This window comes from Notechis scutatus, chromosome 3 (genome assembly GCF_049901735.1).
Source record: "Notechis scutatus isolate UNSWTSFEM ecotype Mainland chromosome 3, rNotScu1.2, whole genome shotgun sequence".
Lineage (NCBI taxonomy): Eukaryota > Metazoa > Chordata > Lepidosauria > Squamata > Elapidae > Notechis > Notechis scutatus.
This window is the reverse complement of record NC_142011.1, coordinates 90,021,103-90,043,719: the sequence shown is the minus strand read 5'-3', so window position 1 is coordinate 90,043,719 and position 22,617 is coordinate 90,021,103. Positions and strand designations below refer to the sequence as shown.

Below are 22,617 nucleotides of genomic sequence, written 5' to 3'. Positions count from 1 at the left end.
AAAGGAGAAATTTCCTGTCAGTGAGAACAATTAATCAAAGGAGTGACTTGCCTCCAGAATTTGTGGATGCTCCAACATTGAAGGTTTTTAAGAAGTGATTGGACAAACATTTGTCTGAAATATAGAGTTTACTGCTTGACCATGGTGTTGGATTAGAAGGTCGCTTCCAACTCTGTTATTCTGTTCTGTTCTGTTCTCCACCTGACTAATGATCTTCTAGAACCAATTAAGAAAAATGCTTTTCTCAGTGGAACAGTGAGAAAGTAAATGACCATGCAATCTGATCAATTGGAAATAAACAGCTTAGAGATCAGAAAGATTTTTTGTTTGTTTGTTTGGCTGTGAGTCAGAGAAAATATTGGAAATCACATCAGTATCCCTCTATTTTTCTCTAGAGAATAACTGATTAGAGATAGAAGGATTTCTCCTGCCCCACTCCCCCATTTCTAAGTCAAACCTTTTGCGTTGACCCCATGGATAGATACATTTGTGACACAATCTGGTCTTTAAATTAGATTAAGTTCACTACCTAATCATTTGTGACACAATCTGGTCTTTAAATTAGATTAAGTTCACTACCTAATCTATTCTCCAAAGCACCTGAAAACAGGACAAGAAGCAATGGATGGAAACTAATCAAGGAGAGAAACAAATGTAGAAATAAGAAGAAATTTCGTGACATTGAGAACAATTCATCTGTGGAACAATTTCCCTCCAGAAGTTGTGGGTATTCCATCACTGGAGGCTTTTAAGAAGAGATTGGACAGCCTCTTGTGTGAAATGTCTCCTTCTTGAGCAGGGGGTTGGACTAGAGGACCTCAAATGTCCCTTCCAACTCTGATATTCTGTAACTACCCTGAATAGCTACTCCAAACAGTATTGACACAAATGGCCCCTTTCTTATTTGCTTTGTGCCTAAATAAGTGGTGAAACTAGCAAATGAATTTTTTAAAAGAAAAACTAGTGAAAGAAAAACTTTGGATAACATTAAAATGGTTTCCAAATGAAATTTATGGTTGAGGTTGTGATATATAATTTCATCCTTATTGTAGGATGAATATATAATATATCTAGATTGTCCACTCTAGTTCTCAGGAGATATTAGTATGTACATTTAATCAAATCATCAATTATGTGTTCAGTATTTTTGCCGTTCACCCTTTCATAAACTTGGCAGTAGTTCAGGCCCATTTTTCACATTTGGCAAATGAACTGATGAAGTTTCTTCTGGGCTGTACCAATTCAGTATAGAAAGGGTGGGGTGATTTGGGTTAGTGTTCCTCTTGGCAAAGAAATAAACGTGGAGTCCTTGATGACAAATTGTTCTGGGTGGAAAGATATTATCTTCTCCTGAAATTTACTTTTGTATGCATATAATTATATTTATATTATTCTAGTTTTGGTATAGAGGACAATTCAGTTACATGAGCAGTAACAACTGAAATGGTACAAGTTCAGAAAGTGGCTATTTCAACAACCAGACCTTGTAGTATGTGTATATGACTTTATAAGACCAGTGTAATCTGTGATCAAATACAAGTCTTGGATAATATTTCTGCTCTTTCTCTGCCTTTCCCAGGAGAAGAAAAAAAAAGATTAAGAATGAAACAGCTAGCCAGGAGAGGCTCCAGAAGTAATCTTCTGGCTGTCTCATAGGTTAGAAATTCCAACACAAATTGCTTGTTCAAGCTTTTCTTTTCAGCAACTATTATCAGAGAACTAGGAAGTGGAGAGTGTGTATGTGAAAGATTTTTAGAAGGGAGAACTGCCTATCTTTTTTTCCAAGAAAGTAAAATGCATCCATCTTTAGCTTCAGTGTTCTGAAACGTTAGGTCCTTCAAACTTGTTTGAGTGTATGTTACTGCTTAAAAGGAAAGGGATTTAAAATCCCCGAAAAGAAATGTCTGTCTGTCTGTCTGTCTATCTATCTATCTATCTATCTATCTATCATCTATCTATCTATCTATCTATCTATCTATCTATCTATCTATCTATCTATCGATCGATCTTTGGTTATTCGGGTTTTCTCCCGTGTAAAACTGGAAGTATCTAGGCGATGTTTCGATGAAGGTACTCGTTCATCATCATCATCATTCATCATCTTCAGGCTTGTGTCTTCGGCTTTGTGCTTCTCGGAGTAATGTGAGCTTGCAGCTGCTTCTTCCTTTTAACTTTTAACTTCACCATGGAAACAGAAGCAAACAATCAACTTCCCTTCCTAGATATCTTAGTATACAAAAATGGCTCCCTAGGACACACCATTTTCCAGAAGAAAACACATACAAACCGCTATCTACACACACTCTCACACCACCACCCAGCACAGATCAATTCCATAGACGAGACACTCATCTCCAGAACAAAATGCTTAGCCGACGAACAACACCTAAAAACTCTCACTAATGTACTAACAACCAATGGATTCCAAAGAAAGAAGATTACCCACCTAATCCAAAAAGAAACCCCAACCAAAATCCAAGACAGAGAACAAGAGAACGTCAAAGCCCTCCTCCCATATATAAAAGGCACTACAGAAAAAATCAGCAAGATCCTCCAAAAACACAACATTAAAACAGCATACTGCACAAACAGAAAAATATCCACCATCCTAAGAAACCCTAAAGACAAAATCGAGTTAGAAAACCAAGGAGTATACGAAATCCCTCGCACCACCTGCCCCACCACATACATCGGACAAACTAACAGAAGAATAAGTGCACACATTGAAGAACACAAGAACTCAATCAAAAAAGGACAGACCTCTTCCCTGGTCCAACACCTCAAAGCCACAGGACATGAGATTGACTTTAAAAATACCAGAACTATCACCAAAACCGAACACTTCAACAACAGAATAATCAGAGAAGCCATAGAGATAGAAAAACGCCCACACAGCATGAATAAACGAGATGATACCTCCCGCCTACCAGCCATTTGGAAACCTGCCCTCATTAACAAACGAGTACCTAACATGAAGAATGACACCAGACCCACACCCATGAGGGCCACACAAAATGCTACCACCACACTTCCACATAGAAAGCAGACTCACACCCACACAGAAGATGAGACATGACCACGGACCAGAAGCCGTACTGCAGCTCCATTACTACCCGCTTCAAACGCCTCCGACCCATACATGAAGCGAACTGACGCCCACCATGAAGATGTGGCATGACCACGAACGCGAAGCCAAACAACAGGATCACAGCTCACCAGCTCAAATCCCCCGGCAACTAAGACTAACCTGAGCACAACCAAGCCCCCACCTGAACAGAACACACCCCCAGCCAATCAGAACACGGCCAACTCCCCACCCAATCAAGGCACACACCCCACTAGCAGTTAAAAGGAAGAAGCAGCTGCAAGCTTACATTACTCCGAGAAGCACAAAGCTGAAGACACAAGCCTGAAGATGATGAATGAGACTTCATCGAAACATCGCCTAGATACTTCCAATTTTACGCGGGAGAAAACCCAAATAACCAAAGATCCACATACAAATACCCACGAAAACCTCAGAAAACATATATATATTGCTTTGCCAGCTGTCACACACCCCGGCCCCAAAACCAAACAAGCTGACACATGCCAAGAACACAGACCCAGACCCCAAACTCGAGGCCAGACTAAAACCCAGAATGCTACATCACAGCCACCCGCTCAGGATATCACATCAGAAAACTCAGGAAATTATACCACAAGAACTCAAGAAGTTGCAAAACAGCAAATGACCCAGGATATAACAGCACAAGACCAAGGATAGCACAACAATAAATCTCACAAGGTCATCACACAACCCATTACCCAAGCCGTTACAACACAGGAGGCTAATGGAAAAGAGATCAAAACACAAACAACCCAGGAGATTACAACGCAGGACCCAGGATACCACAACAAAAGAACTTGCAAGCCCATCACACAACCCATTACCCAAGCCGTTAAAACATGAGAGGCTAATGGAAAAAAGATAACTTCAAAACAAAAGACCCAGGAGATTACAGCACAAGATCCAGGATATGTCCACAACAAAACTCACAAGGCACAGCCCATTATACCAACATCAACTCCATCAACCAATCAAGAGGCAGCAGCGCAGCCAACCAGCCCAGCACACCAGCCCCCACCACCAGTATTTATAGAGAGACGGCAGCTCCAATCACACACTGCTTGCACTGGCACGAAGCCGAAAGCACCAGCCTGAGGATGGCGAGTGGGACCTTGCCGAAACGTCGCCAAGATACTCTTAATCTTACACGGGAAAAGACCTGAACACACCTAGATCTACATATCTGTACCCATGAAAATCTACGAAAACAAATATATATATACATTTATTTGGAAGAAGAGCAACACAAATGATTAGGGAAAAATAGATACAGGAATTGGCTGTATCTAGTCTGAAAAGAAGGACTACAGGGGACATGATGGCATTGTTCCAATATTTGAGGTGCTCCTAGAAAGATGAAGGAGTCAAACTATTTTGCAAAGTACCAAAAAGCAAGATAAGAAACAGTGGACTGAAACTAACCAAGGAGAGAAGCAACTTAGAACTAAGGAGAAATTTCCTAATGGTGATAGCAATTAACCAATGGAATAACTTGCCTTCAGAAGTTGTGGGTGCTCTATCACTGAAGGTTTTCAAAAAGAGATTGGACTACCATTTGTCTGAAATAATGTAGGGTCTCCTGCTTGAACAGGAGGTTGGACTAGAAGACCTCTGAGGTCCCTTCCAATTCTATTATTTTATGTTCTATATGTCTCCATCTGAAAGAAGTATACTTTGATGCTCTTGGCTTATCAAGCTAAGCAGACCATTTCATCTCCATCAGCTATTTAGACCATTGGGAGGTCTATGTTGAGAAAGAAGATGCTGGCTGAAGTCCGAGGCTTAAAATTGAACCAATAAATATAATAAGTGTTCTCTAACCCTGTTAATACAACTTGAGCATAATTAAGTAAGAAAACAGAAGGCTTATTTTATTCTGAAATATGATTGCCAGCACCACACAAAATGAATTCAGAAAATGATGTCAATAGATTTCAAGCATGAGCCAAGGGATTTTGCTCAGTGACAGATTCTTTATTTGCCTGTGAATGACTAATCATCAATTTAAAAAAAAATGTAAAGATCCTACAATATCACTTGCAGTCCAAGGAGATGATATTATGCTAATTATCTGGACTTATAATTTGATTCTGTAGAAGGTCATTTCATATGTTCAAATGATACATGTATACATTACAACATGTTAAACATGAGGCAGGAATCCATTGCCATAATGTTTCATTCTTAAATTAAGTTGTATTAATTGGAACAGACCCATGGTGCCCTGGGAGATGTAAAATGATGAACTATTTAGTCCAAAAGGTGTCTCGGGAAGAAAAGCTATTTAACTATGGTAGATATTATATCAAGAAGATTTCTATAATGCCTAGGTCATCCAAATGCAGTAACATTTGTTCCAAATTAGCAGGTTGTTGGATTGTGTATCTAAGTAACAAAACAATCTGTCTACAGTCTTTAGGTGCATTGACAAGTGAGAGGGAAAATGTACACTTATTAGAGCATACTAATTCACTGAATTCTTGGCTCTCTTATAAAAAATTATCAGTGACAACTCATAAATTTAGGAAAAAAACATGAGACAGAAGGAAAGGTACGCTACATTTCACAAAGTCCTTATAGAACTATGTAGTGAATATAATGAATAAACATGTCTTTTTTAAAGTGATACTTTGTTGAAATATTAAACAGCATAAATATTTTTCAATTGATTGTGCTGCAGTTCTGCCTTCTAAATATCCTTTCTTGGGGGAATGTATCTTCTTGGCTCTTATGAATGAATAGCTTTTCAAAATGTGCCTCTGACAAGCCTTAAAATGAATATCAATTTACTTACTGTGACTTTTGTGTGTGCGTGTTTTTAATCAGCATATTTGGCACTGCTTTATTTTATTCAGTCAATGTTGCCGTTTGTTTCATGGTCTGCACAGAACTGCTTCTAACCTGTCTGTAGCCATTTTATTAACCCCCAAATTGGCACAGTCTAGAGCAGTTGCTAATTTTGCAATCAGACAAATCCTCTCATTGTTAATAGAAATAATAATAAACTTAGGTAGTCCTTTTAAAAATGCTGACTAATTGCTTATCTGAGTGCTAGAAAGAAATAATAACTCTTTTACTGTACAGTAGCTCAGTGATAAATAAAGCCCTTGGTTTGTAATTTATAATTTTTATAATTTATAGATTATAATTTATAGCCTCCATCCTGGGCAAGACATCCCCGTTTTTTTAAATGAAATTCTAGGCAAGACAAAATAAAATATATATATTAAGATTCCTGTGTAGCTGTCATAGAAACATAACTAATATTTTTTTTGGCCAGATGAAATTTATGTTCCCTAGGGATCGTCTGCTATTGAAGTACAGCTTTCTTCATGACTAGTTGGCTATATGTGGGTTGATGGTCATATTATTAACTTTAAAAAAACTTTCTTAGGTTAGTCTGAAATATTTAGCGAGTTGCTTTAGCTAAGGGAGATATTTTGAAGAAGGTTGTTTGGTTGGATTAGACAAGGATTTCAACCTTGTCTTAAAGACATGCCACCTCTTATGTGTTCATTTCCAAAAGTTTATACAAGGGCTGGGAATTTAAACACACACAACTTTCATCTAGTCTGGTTCAAAACTGAGTTGATTAGTTACAAACTTGTGTAATTCAACTGGGTATCCTAGAATATGTCAAGCTAGTCATTAAGACATTCTCCATCTCTTTTTCCTTCTTTACCTGCTTCATAAAATAATTATACTGAATTTAATGAAGTTTTTGTTAGTGACAGGTTTTCATTCATTTCTTGGGTGTCTAGCCAAAGAAGAAAGACACTGAGGTGTTACATTCCTTTGTGGTCACCATTGCTTAGTTTAAGTCTGTCAGTACAGCTTTCAGAAACTCAGCTAAGATGAGGGGAGATCAAATTCAGAAAAAATATACAGGGTTTAAGAATATCTTTTTGGAAGTTTTCATTGGATTTTGAAACTTCTAAAACTATGTCTTACTATTTCCTTTCTGAATTTATTTGGGGTTGATTACTTTCATTTGTTGGTTTTCCAAAAGGTACAGTTGGTTTAAAGACTCAGTTTATTAAAGTCAACGTCTCTTTTCAAGCAGCTGTACCTTTGTTTAAACTTCTTTAAAATTTGGAAAAATAAATTATTTTCTTGTTTGCTAGTATGTGACAAATGTGTATTACAACGAATTACTGAATTCCTAGAAGATAATCACAATTTCTTTTTAAATGTGCTAGTTTTCCTTTGCAAAACATTGTATCTTCTGAAATTACACCAAAGCAATACATTTCATCTTCAGATAATTTTTGTAGGTAAATGAGTTTGGAGGGAGGTGTAAAACGTCAACATTAATGTCAACATTAAAATGTTGACATTATTGCAAACATCATGTAATGGCTTGAAGCATAACAGGTACTTCTACTATATCAAGGGAAGAGAACCCTTTCTCCTGTTATTGTCTGTTAATTTCAATAACATTACTTGGCTGGAGTCCACATTTTGTGTATAGGATTTTTAGATCAAACTTTGAGAGTAATAGGAGTCTAAATAACTGGGATGAAAAATATGGATTCATTCCATGTGAGACTAGATTAAATTTTCCATGTTTTGCCTTTATGCTGTATCTTTGAATTATGTGCAGTTCACATCTGCTGTCATATTGTCTCCCTTTGTTACTCAGAGTAGTAATGGTTTATTCTCTGAATTTTAATATCATGGCATTTTGAATCGCTCAACTTGGCATGATATGGTTATAGTATCACTTTAGAACTTTCTCAGTTACACATGGAGGTCAGAATAAAAGGGACAAACCCTAATGCCAGAAAAATGACTCATGTCTCATTTATTCTGTATTTCTTCATGTGCAATCTTTGGGGCGGGGGGTGGGGGCTGTTTTGAGTCAGTGTTGACATCAGCAGACTGCCTGGAGAAGTCCCTGCAGCTTTTTTGGCAAGATTTCAGAAGTGGCTTGCCATTCTTTGCTTTCTAGAGCTAAGAGAAAGTGACTGGCCCGTTGACAGTCAGTTGGTTTCACGCCTAAGGTGGAACTCAGCAGTCTCCCAGCCTGGTGCTTTAACCCCAACTGGCTCTCCATATAATAATAGCACCAGTTTGGTGTAGTGCTTAAGGCAACTGGGATATTAGGAGCCTCTGTATCACAGTGGTTAGAGTGCAGTACTGCAAGCTACTTCTGCAGCCAGCTGCCTACAATTTGGCAGTTCAAATCCCATCAGGCTCAAGGTTGACTCAGCCTTCCATCCTTCCGAAGTGGGTAAAATGAGGGCCCAGATTGTTGGGGACAATATGCTGACTCTGTAAACTGCTTATAGAGGGCTATAAAGTGGTATATAAGTCTAAGTGCTATTGCCATTAAGAGTTCTAGTCCCAGTTTAGGAACATAGCCAGCTGAGTGACCCTGGACCAATCATTCTCTCTTAGCTTTAGGAAGAAGGCAACAGCAAGACACTTCTGAAATCTTCCCAAGAAAATTTCAGTACAACAGATAAGTCCAGGCAGCATCTAGGAGTCAACACTGACTTAAAGGCATCATATAACTTTACCATTTCCAAAATCCCTGTTGAAATGCTATTAATGCTTCTAGAAGCTGGTGTTCTGAATTAAATATATTGCTAAATATGGGAGACTATTCAGATGGTAAAAGATTTAGTACTGTGTTTGAGGATTACATTTATTAATCCTTATTTTATGGCACCTAGTAGGATACTGTGCTAATGACTAGTTAGGGGAATTTCTCAGCTTAATAATAACATTAAGCAACACAAAAGCTTATGATAAGCTTTTCCATACATTTAATATAAAGGAACTCCATGTAAGGGTCTAGGACATCTCACTGCAGCCAACTTGCTGCACCCAACTCTCCAGGGCCAACTTGCCACAGTCAACTCGCTATGGGAAAACTCGCCATGGGCAACTCGCCACAGGGCAAATTGCCACAGACAAGAGTTACACTAATATAAGAGGAAGAAATGGTGGAATAGAATCATTAAAGGATGCCAAAGGAGGGGCAAAATGAAATGTGAATGACAAAAATTAAAATATTTTTAAAAATATTTTAAATAATTAAATTTAATTCTTGATTTGTCCCATGGCATGTTGTGCCATGGTGAGTTGGCCATGGCAAATTGGCTGCAGCGAATGGTCCCATTCCGTAATTGTGAATCATGTTTTAGCAAAGAAAAAAAAATCACATTGCCCTTTTTTATTCAACTTGTAAAGCAAAAAATATTTTTAAAATCATTTCCTTCTGAAAAAGAAATCCTACTTTGTATCTGATACCTTAATTGTTCAACTTTTATTTCCAACTATAAAAGGGAAGCAAAAGAAAGAGCTTCCCAGGACTGCTAATAGAGCTTCCTGTCACTAATCCACCAATGCCTGGTATTTTTTCCTTTCGCAATTTAGTATGGAACTGAAGATTTAATCGAATATGACTATGACTATGGGGATCCAGATTATAAAGATTATAAAGATTATAAAGACCTTGAAACTGTAACAGAGGGACCCCCATTATACGACGAGACTGTAGCATACACTGAGGTAACAGCACGTGGTGTATATCTTGTCTGATGTCCGTCAGTCCGTCCTGTCTGTCTGATGGTTTGTCCACGTGGTGTCTTATTGTTGATCAAGCTCATTCTCTCTGCTTTCCTTTCCTGTTTGCCCATGAAAGCTCAGTTTAATTCAACAGGGGCAGCCAGGGCAATTGACAGGAAATCATTATTTGTCATCCTTTGCTTGTCCTGATGTCTTTCATGTCTTACTGTTCTCCCTCTGTTGTTTGTTTATGTTCTCCCATTCCATCTTTCACCCCCTTTTTCAGAAGAAGAACAAAGCCCCAAAGAAGAAGAAGAAGAAGACAGGGATCTCTAGCTCAAACAACAATCCCCAAAAGCTCAAACTCAAAAAATCTGAAACACTGCCATCCAAGAAGAAGAAAAGCTCTCGAGCTGCAGCCAAAGGCAAAATAGGGGTAAAAGTAGCTCAGAAAAAATCAAGATCTCTCCTAGACTGAGTTTGGAAGATCTGTGATGATGACAACCAGTAGCTCTACCCTTTGTAGATGAAAACACCCCTGGCTAATATTTTAAACTAGCTAAACAGAATTTCTCCTTAAGTGTTTGCCTTTTTCCCCTGCCTGTTAACTTTGTACTTTTTTCCTTTTGCATTAGGCCAACGTTGTTGATGAATATCATGAGTACAATGTGGCTGAAGTTGACTATGGAACTGAAGCTTACCAGACTGCGATTCCTACTCAGACCACTAGACGAAATGAGGTAATGAAGAAGAGAGAAATATAAAGACATGGCTATTTCAAAGATTTTCATCAGTTAAAAAAAAATTACCATGTCATTATCAGCTAACCAGAAAACCAGTTTGGTGTAGTGGTTAAGGCACCGATCCAATAACCAGGAGACTGTAAATTCTAATCTTGCCTTAGGCATGAAAGCTCCTTTGGGCCAGTCATTCTTTCTTAGCCCAACCCACCTCACATGCTTGTTGTGGGGAAAATAGGACTAGGAATGAGGATTATATATGTTTGCCTCCTTGATTAACCCACAAAGTAATAAAGGCAGGGTAAAAAGAAATCTAATAAATAAATAAAATAATGTCATTTAAGAGAACAGTTAAAGACTAAAGTTATGTGTGTTATACACCAGAGATCCAGTTTTGTGGTATTTCATAGTCACATTCAGTCTACCTGAGAAATGACTTCAAGAGATTCCTATTTTCTGTAGGAGTGCAATTGCATACGTTTTTGAATGTCAAGAAGACATTCAATAATAGCCAAGCAAAACTCGAGGATTTTTAAGCATGATGTAAGACATTGCCCACAGTTTTGATTTCAGTGGCATGAAAGTAAGTATTAGGTGGAATTTTTTTTCCAGTAGTCATTATAGACAAGATGTGCTCCAATTGAGACTCCTACTTAAGAGAGAAAAAAAACGTAGTGAGAGTCAATTTATTCACATTTATATTACAGTCTCATTTATACCAAATATTGAGTGAAAATGAAGTAGGTGTAACTATGAAATCTAGACGCACAACACCATGAAGATAAGCATCTGGATGTCTTCTGCTTTACTCAAATGGTTCCTAGTTCAGTCAGGGCACCCATACACATAACTTTTGTCAAGTACAGTTCTTATTTCCTGGTTAGGAATATTTGTGTCTATACCTCCAGAATTTACAATTCAGCTGCATTTGAAAAATATGCACTGATTTCTAAATGTATCTTGCTTTAGGCTATGAATCAAAAGCTTTATTGAAAATTAGCCTTAAACTTTCTATGGCTGATATCTGCTCATTTCTGAATGTCCGTAATCAGCTAATATTTATGAATGTGGATACTGTGGTTCATAAATATTGCCCTGCTGGGGGGTGGAAAAGAGATTTTAAGCAATAATTTCTAAAGTTTTTGGATTCTGCTAAAGCAGATACATTTATTGTGGGGCTTGATTGGTCTTATTCTAAAGCTAACTTCTCTGCATATTGAAGAAAATGCTATTTAACTAATGCTAGTGCTTAACAGTTTAATGCTTGGTTTCACACAGCTCTCAATCAGAACTTTCAGAGTTGATAACTTCCACAATAGTGGCTTTTTATGCTCAATCAATGTTGAACAATGTTTTTTTTTATTAAGGATATAAAATTGAACTTGGATAAGCTTAACATTTTGCAAAACAGTGCATTCAGATAAAAAGACTTAGCTTTCATCTGTTCTGCTTTAAGTGCGCATGGATTTTTCTAAAAAAAATCTTAATGTAGATTGGACAGGGTCCTGCAGATTATCTAGTCCAAGTCCTTCTAGTATGGGAATCCATTACTGCAACTTCCCTTCTGTTCACCTCTAATGAAGAAGGGGCCTCTGCATCTTAGAGCAGTCTACACCATTTTGGATAATTTTTACCATTACACTTTTTTCCCTTGCTGCCAGCTAAAATCTACTTCCTTGTAACTTAAATTCATCATTTATTATCCTGTCTTCTGGAACAACTCTACCCTATTTTCTTCAGAGGAACCTTTAAAACACTTGGCAAGTCATTTTAGGACATAAAAATATGACAGTTACGTAGCATTAATCAATATCTCATTATAGCTTGGTACATATTTTGAACACTGTTACTGACATTAATATGTGTGAAGCCAAGCATAAAAGAAGTAATTCTGGTAAATAAACACGCAGAGAGACACTACTGTAGTTATGTCTTAGGAATGGCATACCTGAAAAACTCAATTTAAAAAATTGGACTAGTGAGAATTTGTCACTAAATAATCTAACTACATCAATCTACACAGTCTACACAGGATTTCATTTAATGTATGCATAAATGATAAAGTATCAATCTTCAAAACAACTAATTTCATTGCAGATAACTATGTATTTTGGAGCATTCTTTTAATAACTCTGAAAAACTGGTTTCTGAGTTTTTCAGAAATAAGTTAAAAGATGTTGTTTTAGTTTGCAAACCATTATATTAAAATCTGCAAAATGCTTACATTGCTTTACTAACTATAATCCACATATTCATCCTATTCCTCCAAACCTCAACTGCTTATATGAATAGCAACTTCCTGTTGAAGAAGTATTTACTGAAGAATACGTAACGGGAGAGGATTATAATTCAAAGACTAAAAATAATGAGGAAACAGATTATGGAAACAGAGGAGTAGACCACAGCGAAGCTGAAGTTGTGGTAGATGGAGATTTAGGCGAATATGATTTTTATGAATATAAAGACTATGAAAAGAAGCCAACCAGTTCTACTAATGAGGAGTTTGGGCCTGGAGTTCCAGCAGAGACTGATATCACAGAAACAACCGTAAGTTGGATACACCTGAGATTAGTAATCAAAGATGCTTTAATGGCTAGCAGTTTTTTATGGGTGTCCTTTTTATGATAAAAATATTTTCTATCATTTAATTAGAGATGGAAAATGGAAAGAGAATATTTACAGGTAGTCCTCACTTAACAACCATAATTGAGGTCAGGATTTGGGTCATAAGGCATTGTAGTCATTGAGTGGAATATCATGAGTCCTGACTTGATTTCACAACTATTTTTATGACAATCTCAAGGCAGTCACCACAGTTATGATGAGTTATGATGAGAATTATGTGGTTGTTAAGGAAGCCAGGTGTTAAATGAATCTCCATTCTCCAACTGGTGATTTTTGCCAAAACACCAGCAAAAACTGTTGCAAATTGTGGTCACATTACCACAGGACATTGCAACCGGTTGTAAATGTGAGCCAGTTTTCAAGCATGACAAACATAACTTCAAGGATGGATTGTAAGTAACATTTTTGGATCTGTTGTAATTTTGAACGGTCATGACATAAGTGCTTGTTAAGCGAGGTCTACCTGTGTATATACTTCCATAAAAATGACATGGTTAAAAAATCAATTTTCAAAAAAAAAAAAATAACCTAGTATGAACATAGAATTGTGAATTTGGGAGTTCTTCATCCACTTCACATGTTTTGTTGTCTTGTGATCACCATTTATAACCTTCCCAGCTGGCTTCCCACAAACAACGACTGCATGAGTCACTTAACAACTGCGATGATTTGCTTAACTGTTGTGACAAAAAAGGTCATAAAATAGAGCGCAATTCACTTAACAACTGCCTTGCTTGTCAATGGAAATGTTGGGCTCAATTGTGCCCAACAGGTGAGGGCTGCTTGTAAGTAAGCAAGACTGTAAATAAGTGGATTTCTGCTCCCTCATGCACAAATGGCTGAATATACAATTTGTATTTACAAACCATTTGTGTTTATGACTGCTTAATTCCCACAACTCCTTCAGTAAATAAACTTAAGCCTGTGCATACCCCACAGCCCAAAAAATAACCAGCCTGCCACAAACATTTTGGAATCTATAGAACAAAAAATGTTGATAGTCACAGACTGAAAATCATGGATTTATCTCTTAGAAAAGTGGTTTTCAAGGATTCTTTTTTAAGGCGAAAACATTATCATGAGACCTTTGTAGTACAGATTGGACCTCCACTGTTAATATTAATGTGCAGGAAGTAAGCAAACAGATACTATATAGAAAGGTACTGCATTCAATGGATGTTTATATCAGAGCTGTTGGTTTGGATGGATTCTGCTAAGCTATTTTGTTTATCCGTTTGTTAATATGGGGGACTACTTTGTTGATCAATAGTAAATCACACACTTTATATGCAGCTATTCAAAGTTCTGTACCAGGCAACTCTAGATAGGATTGAGTTTCTGTCAGTGCAGTTAAGGCAGGATAGAAGCTTATATTGATATAAAGCAGCATATTAATCTCCCATGGAATTTAGGAACTCACAAATTAAGAACAGATCAAAGTGTTCAGGTTCGTGGCATGCTTTGGTTTTCAATTTTGTGAAGATCTAAGGAAAAAACCAATAAATTCTAAGACTCTCAGAAAGTTCTCAGAGACAAGGTATTTAAGTCTTATTAAATATTACGGTTCTTTGCACTGTCAGCCAGATGATCAGACTGAATTTGGCATTTTTGACTACTCCTCGAGCCCTTTCTAAGGACCTGTTGTTGTTGTTATTACTTATGCCCTTATGTATTTGTGCATTGCTTCGGTAGGTGAATGGCCATCAGGTATATGGAGAAAAAGGACAGAAAGGAGAAGCAGCTGTCATTGAACCAGTGAGTATGCTATTATAAATATTATATAAAATGATAATAAAATTTTATATATTATATAAATATACAGGCAAGTATAACAACTAGAACATAGGAAATGCAATTAAAATATAGCAGTGTTAATAAAATCAGAAAAAATATAGAATAATGAATAAATGAGCAACATTTGTAAAAACTAAAGGTATATCCATAAACTGTTAATACAACAGTATTTCAATTTTTAATGTATTATTAAATTTAGATTTTTAATATACTATTATGTAGGTATCCAATTCTTGCTTTGGACCTGGATGTGTCCCTCTTCATTTCCTTTTGAGATTTCCCTTTTTCTTTTCCCTGGAAGTTTTATTTAGATTTTTAAAATAAACCCAATCTAACATTCCCAGTGCTCTTTCTCCTCTGTTTGCCAAAACAAATTTTCTTTATAAAAGAGCATTGGGGGGGAACTGGTAACAGATAACAGATAATCAGAGTTGGAAGGGACCTTGTAGGTCATCTAGTCCAACCCCCCACCCAAGCAGGAGACCCTACACCATTTCTGACAAATGGCAGTCCAATCAACTTCTGAAGGCAAGCTGTTCCACTGGTTGATTGTTCTCACTGTCAGAAAGTTTCTCCTTATTTCCAGGTTAAATCTCTCCTTGTTCAGTTTCCATCCATTATTCCTTGTCTGGCCTACAGGCACTTTAGAAAATAGCTTGACCCCTTCCTCTCTGTGGCAGCCCCTCAAATATTGGAAGACTGCTATTATGTCTCCCCTGGTCCTTCTCTTCACTAGACTAGCCATTCTCAGTTCCTGCATTGTATGTTTTAGCCTCCAGTCCCCTAATCATCCTGGTTGCTCTTCTCTGTACTTTTTCTAGAGTCTCAACATCTTTTTTTATAACTACCTGATTGACATCAGATTTTGAATCAGTGGATTTGTCTTTAAGGCTTGGACCTCCATGACTGCATTATTTAAGGCATGTTTAAGAATGCCACTTCACCTAGGCAGCCTTGTAGGCAGGAGTGGGTTGCTGGGGGTTTTCAGGGGGTCAGGAGAGCCCCTAGCTAAGATTCTGTGTAGTTCAGAGAAACCCCAAATCCCACTCTGCCTCTCACAGGAGTCCCCAGGTGGCCCGTTTTGGATGTAGTAAGGGCAGGGTATGTGCAGAGGCTCAGGGAGAGTAAAAAAACGGTCCTCCCAGAAGTTTGGGAAGGCCAGAAATGGGCCCATTGCTGGTTTTCAGAGAGCCTCCAGAGCCCGGGGAGGTCGCTTTCACCCTCCTGGAAGCTTGAGGAAAGCCTCTGGAGCCTGGGAAGGGCAAAAACACCCCCCTCCCACCGTGGTGCAGGAGGCCAACTAGGCCAGGCCCACAATGACCATGCCCAACCGGGCAGAGAACCTGTTGCTAAAATTTGTGAAGCCCACTTGTAGGCTACATTCCCCCCCACACACACACACTTTGCCATAAGTGGGCATTTCATGCTTCCAAGATGTTGCAGGTGTCTCAGCTGTTTATTTTTCTACTACCTGTTCAAAGATAAGTCTGGGAAAAGCAGGAAGCATCAGCCGAGGGCCTTGATCATTATTCTGCATCATCTTTTTGTGGGAATGAATTTGATGAGAGTGGATCGTAAATGCTGTACTTTTCTGATCTGTGAGAGTTTTCTTCCAATTTGCCGCTGTTTCTCAATTTTAAAATGTCCCTTTCCATCTCTTGTCAAAATTACCGCTTCTGGCAATAGTTATTTTCACTATCTCCTTTAGCAGGAGCATAGTAATAAGATATTGCTGCTAGCCTAGATGATGGCAGACTATAAAATATATCATCCAAAATTGAATTCACATCAACAATAGAGAAACTTTGGTTTTTAAAAAAATACTCCAATGAATGTCCGTCTCCCCAGGTTACTATTAAACCATCTTCTGTGGCACATGCAAGATCAGGGGTAAGGAACAATGTAGGCTTTGTGACTAGTGGACTTCAACTCCCAGAATTCCCGAGCCAGCATGACTGAGCATGACTAGCTCAGAAATTCTGGCAGTTGAAATCAACAAATCATAAAAGGGCCACTATTTCTCCAGCCCTGTGCTAGATCCTTCTCTAATAGGCTGAGGAAACAATGCAAATACCATCTTAATAAACCAATAAAATTATGAAGAGCTTCTGAAACATCATAAAGTATTACTAAAGCAAAAGGGCATCTGGTTTTTACTTAACTTCTATAACATTTGTGTTGAAAAGCAGTGCTTATGACGGAACTGCTAGATATATTTATTTCAAGAAGCAAAACCAACATATTTGATTAGGTTTCTATTTGGAATAAAGATCATATATGAATAAAGTGTTTTTCCTTTGTATTTGCTAGTATGTTGCTGTAGTGAAAGATTTAAGAACTACCTAGTATATACAAATAAAGGTGTCATGATAATTGTAGGTTTCGTTCTGTGACTCTTTTGTTTTTTTATATAAAAAGATTTCCTTTCCCCAGAGTTATGCAAAAATCGTATCTTTCTAAAGTAGTTCATCAAAAGTTTGGATCCTCCATTCAGTGAGGCAGGGCAACAAGTGGGCTTTGGTCCTAGCTTTAATCTAACCTGTTTGTAACCACAACATTACACCACTGAAAACCAGTGACAAATTGCCAATTCACAATGGTGATTTTTTTTTGGGGGGGGGGTATTTCTTCTAAAATAAGGATGAAAATATGGTGATTAGCTTTTGTTTCAGTTAGTGGTTCATACTGCATATAAAACTCTAAATTTCTCCCCAAAATAAGCTGCAAAATTTGGCTGTGTCTCTTCCTTTGATATCATTGCCCCATTAAAATAAGCAATTGGTTTCCGCTGGTCAAAAACACAAGAGTTTATAATATTTCTTGGGAACCATATAATAAAAAATATATGGAGCATGTGAGGCTACTGGCAGGTTTGTAACAAAGGTTGAATTTAACATGGTGATGATTTTCATGGACATTTTTATCTACACCGAGAACTAATTTCATTTTAGGGTCTTTTTTAAAAAAACCAAAAGGAAACAAGACATTTAGAAACCACTCCATGAAGTAGGATTAGAGAGATCTTTTAATCACCATGTAATTCAGATTGCATAGGATTACTCAAGAGGTCAGTTATGGAAGCTCTGCAATTATGATGTCTTACCTGTGTTTACTCTTTGAACCATATCTTCAGAGAATGTAGATAATTCTGAATTTGCCTTAGAGTGTTCTGTAATGTTGGAAGTTGGCTAGAATGATTGAAACCAGAGTCTCAAATCATTTTTCATTTTAGTCCATTTAGGACAACAAATCCCAGACTTCTCATTCAACATGTCTAGATTTGTTGGGAATTTGGGGGCATTGAAGTTGCACTTCACCTGGAATAAGCTAAACTGAGAAAGACTGCTCTTAATAGAAAAATAATCTCTACTTAAGAGCAAAAAATTGGCACCAAATCAATTGCTATTGGGGGAATAGAGAGTAGCAGAGAGGTATGAAAAAATATAACATGTGCAATATTGGCAGGGAATTCAATGACAACTTTGGAAATACTGAAATAGATTGAAGCTTTCAATGGTGAATAAATCTCTTTAATGGTTGTAGATTTAGACACTAAAGGCTTGATATGGAATCACCATAAGGTAGAAAAGGTTAACAGAGACCTATATATCTCAGGAATTGGATACCTGTAACTCTGTTCAATGACCCTCATGTTTTCCTTGCTTTCTGGAAAAAGAATTAAAACGTAAACTATGGTTTCAGAGTTCCCTCTTTCTAATATTCTGTGTTTTGGGGCCTGCAAGATAATGAGACTTCAGGAAGTTCTTCCATAGACTTCTGAACAGATTGCTGTAGTTTTGAGTTGAATTCCATCTGGTATTTTTATTTTGTTGTGTGGTTGATACTGACCTCCTTTAGTTATTCTCAATTAATCATCAATCATCTTTTTCAGTTATAATTATAGTATTTATTGAACTTTGGAGGACTTAATGAATCTATTTTTATATTTCTTCAAACTATTCCCAACAGGAGGGAATGGAATAGCTTCTAGCATCCTCCTTTGAAGCTGGGTGGCCTGAGGAATAACCTCAGTTGTTGTAAGCTTTATTTTTTCAACCCAGTTAAGAGAGTTTTTAGGGAGCCCTATTGACCCCACGCAGAAAATCTGAAGGGAGACCAGGCCTATTGGTCTCTAGCAAACTAAGTGGTGGCAGCTGCATTACAAACACACCACTCTTGACAAAGTAGGCAGAACTAGGATGAAGCCCGACCAGGTGAAATGTTATATAGAAAGCTTAAAGAAGCCTAATTCACCTTCCCTGGACCACTGATTCTTACAAAGTTTAACGCAGGGGAGGAAATAATGCAGCCCAAAACATTTTACAAATTATGATTCATTTTATGCCATTCACACTTGCTAGAATAAATGCTACATATTTGACATTTATACATTAAATACATAATAAGCAATACATTTCTCACCTTCCTTAGGGAATGCTTATTGAAGGACCTCCAGGACCTCCAGGACCCCCAGTAAGTATATGCTTTCAAAATATAATTTAAATAAAACGAATGGTACTATTAACAATGATATTTGCATGACTGCTTCAGGGCTCATACATATATAACATAAATTTCCGTTCAGTACAGATTGTTCCGTCAGGAAATGGTGTCATTTATTTACCTGTGTGTTTTTGTTTCTGATGGGCAACCATATATTTTGCCAGTCCTTGGATCAAAATTGCTCCTAATCATTGTCGTAAAAAAATATGTAGGATAACTATTATCTATATATTGCCTTTATAGGGTATTTCGGGCCCCTCTGGTATGCAAGGCCCCATTGGTCCTCCTGGTGACCCCGGTGATAGGGTAAGTAAGTCTCCATGGGTTGCAAATGTGCAGCCCAAGCATGCCGGATTGAATGGTTGGGAATGTAAACAATTCTTAAGGACATGCAACGGTTTTGTAATTTCTTACTGTAGCTTAAAGGAATACTCTTGTGTTTTGCAAAACCATTATATAAATAAAATATTTTCCTTGCCATAAGGAATTCAAGAGTTTTTAGCTGATCCATTTCAGGTCAAATCTGACACTCTTCTAATGAGAAATAATGAGATTTTTAGAGGTTCTCTAGGATAGGGTTAAATCCTTTTTGTCACTGTGCAGATAGGATATGCAGGGCCTTGGGTCTAAATTCTGCCACCTAAAGGTCATCTCATAGAGTTGGTGAAGGAGATGGGACATCCTGAAGCCTTCGGTTTCTTCAGGTCTCTCAAAAACAAGTCCACATTATTGAATGTGTTCAGGGTGACTGAACGTAAAGGAAAATGTTGTTATCAGTGGTGCAAATGAAAGTCGGAAGACAATTTCCATTATCTAGCTTTAATGGATTGCCCAAGTCAGATCAGCAGATGTCTTGTTATTTCTGGGTGACTTTTGGTGATAACAGGTGGATAAACTGGAAATGTAGCTGGCTTTCTCTGTCTGTTTGTTTTGCTTGCTATTACATCTGAAGGATAACTGTTCACATCTCTTGAGATAAGAGATATCTAAGGCCTTGTTATTAGCCTTCTGATACAACAGATTAGTACGGGTTAATCCATTTGCCCTTCCTGATTTCCCACTTAATCTTTAAATATTAACCACAAATAGTTTTAGCATGGTAAGTCTGCACCAGTCTTGTTCCCATTATGTCCCTTCTTTGCTTTGTCTTCTGTGTGCTGTAATTGCATTGCAGCATTTTGAGATTTCCAATAACTGATACTTTAAGGTCAGAATTGCATAGATCTTTGGATATTATCGGCATAAAACCACATGCCTATGTAATGATATTTCTGCAACAGTCCACCAATTTATCAAATGTAAAATTGGACTGAAATGACAACATCAAAAGCAAGGCAACTCAGATAATTCCTGGTCTTTGGCAACTGAAACCATTAGTGTACAATCTGAGAAAACAATATTTTATTAATTTATGATGCCTAGACATTTAGAAAGTTTCTGGAATCTGTGCCTACAGCTTTTTCAGACAAAGAAGAGATAAATACTAGGTCACCTTATGCTAGATGTTGAAGGTACACAGGAAATAAATCATTGCTAAACTCACCCTTGCCATGCTGTTTAACACTGTAGTTTTGTATTCTGAATGTGTCTCCAGGAGTTGTATATTCATACTTATGTATGTACTTGATGCTTATTGTTGCAAAGAAGATCCTAGCTAAGTTTATTTTTTCCTCAAAATTCCGTGCATGGTGGTCCTTGACTTACAACAGCTCACTTAGTGGCCATTTGCAGTGATGTATTAACCATTAAGCAGACTAAGCATGTGTTTAGAGCACCAGGCCCAAAGGGGGCACCACAAAAACTTTCATATAGCCTAAGCTTGGCTTCGTTTGTACAGGAGGAGGGCAACAAGAATTGTCAGTGCTTAGGGCACCAGTGAGCCTTAATCCACCACTGGCCATTTGAAATGTTGTGTGCAGTGCCAATTAAAAACATTTAGGATATAATGATGTATGTGTATATAGCTAACAACTGAAGTGATTAGGGAAGCTTTGATTATGTATTTGTGAGTATAATCTGATTTTTAATCTGTACACTAGCACATGCCTGCAATGCTGGTTTAATAAATTAAGGAATTAAAAAGTATCCTCAGAATATAGACATTTTAACATTACCTTCATGAACATTTAAGAAAGACTAGTCAGCTGTTTCTAATAATGGTTTGCCAACTTCTTCTAGGAAGCTATTCCTAATTGTTTTGAGATGTTTTTTCTCTTAAGCATATGTGCATTTTATTTTTGTGGCTCATAACAATTGAGAAATATATTAACATCCATTTTTATGTAAAAATGTAAGAAATGCTTGAGTGTAAACATTCTTAAATTGCATTTCCTGAACCCAGATTTGAACCAGAATACACATTAATAAATGTTGCCATATATTTCACAACTTTAAAAACCAAACAAAAATATTTTAAAGAAGGAGACACAAAAAGGCATATACTGTATTTAGAACAAGATGTAGACAAAAGTATGCTTATATGTGGGAAAGTACTCACAAAATATACATGTTCCTAGAATCCACATATGAAGTGAAGAGGAACGTGTAGACAGCAGTGTGTGCATTAAAAGAAACATGCACAAATATACACACACACACACACACACACACACACTGTTGTGGAAATTTTAATTAAAAAACTACAGAAATGAGATGAAATGAACATAAGATGGGATTTAAATCATTCTACTGTTCAATTTGCCACTGTAGTAATTAAACATGCTCTAAGATGTTTCTAATTTCCTGAATCTCTGTTTTGACCTTAGGGTCCACCAGGACGTTCTGGTCTTCCAGGGGCTGATGGCTTACCTGGACCCCCGGGTACCATGTTAATGTTACCAGTAAGTCTTACTTTGCTTTACAAAGGTTACATTTTCAAGGGACAAATAAGAATTCAATGTAGTATGATTAACTATTAATATTTCTCTTAATAGATCATCTAGGTCAGTGGTGGGATTCAATTTTTTTACTACCGGTTCTGTGGGCGTGGCTTGATGTGTATAGCTTGGTGGGCAGGGCAGGGAAGGATACTGCAAAATCTCCATTCCCACCCTATTCCTGGGAGAAGGTTACTGCAAAATCCCATTCCCTCCCCACCCCACTAACCTGCTTTCCAGCTCTGTTCTCCAGTGCAGAGCAACAAAAGAAGACCCAGCCAATCAGAGAATAGATGGGAGTGGGGCCAGTCAGAGGTGGTATTTGCTGGTTCTCTGAACTACTCAAATTTTCCGCTATCGGTTCCACCTCTGAATAAGTCCTGGCTGTTGGAAAATTCTTTAAAGTTAGACAATAGCAGTGACCAATTAAAGAGCTAATTCCTGAACTGACATT

General features: G+C 37.4%; 1 protein-coding gene across 2 annotated transcripts in view; it reads left to right on the top strand.

Annotated features, from left to right (window-relative positions):
• Positions 1 to 22,617, top strand: part of COL11A1 (collagen type XI alpha 1 chain) — a 272,464-nt gene that overhangs the window by 90,654 nt on the left and 159,193 nt on the right. Inside the window, exons 6-12 of one of the 2 annotated variants that reach the window (XM_087960745.1) lie at positions 9,494 to 9,628; positions 10,261 to 10,365; positions 12,658 to 12,912; positions 14,683 to 14,745; positions 19,216 to 19,257; positions 19,531 to 19,593; positions 22,053 to 22,127. In XM_087960745.1, the coding sequence (XP_087816871.1) occupies positions 9,494 to 9,628; positions 10,261 to 10,365; positions 12,658 to 12,912; positions 14,683 to 14,745; positions 19,216 to 19,257; positions 19,531 to 19,593; positions 22,053 to 22,127 (738 nt within the window). The remainder of the gene's footprint in view (positions 1 to 9,493; positions 9,629 to 10,260; positions 10,366 to 12,657; positions 12,913 to 14,682; positions 14,746 to 19,215; positions 19,258 to 19,530; positions 19,594 to 22,052; positions 22,128 to 22,617) is intronic. The other variant, XM_087960746.1, reaches the window with a different exon arrangement.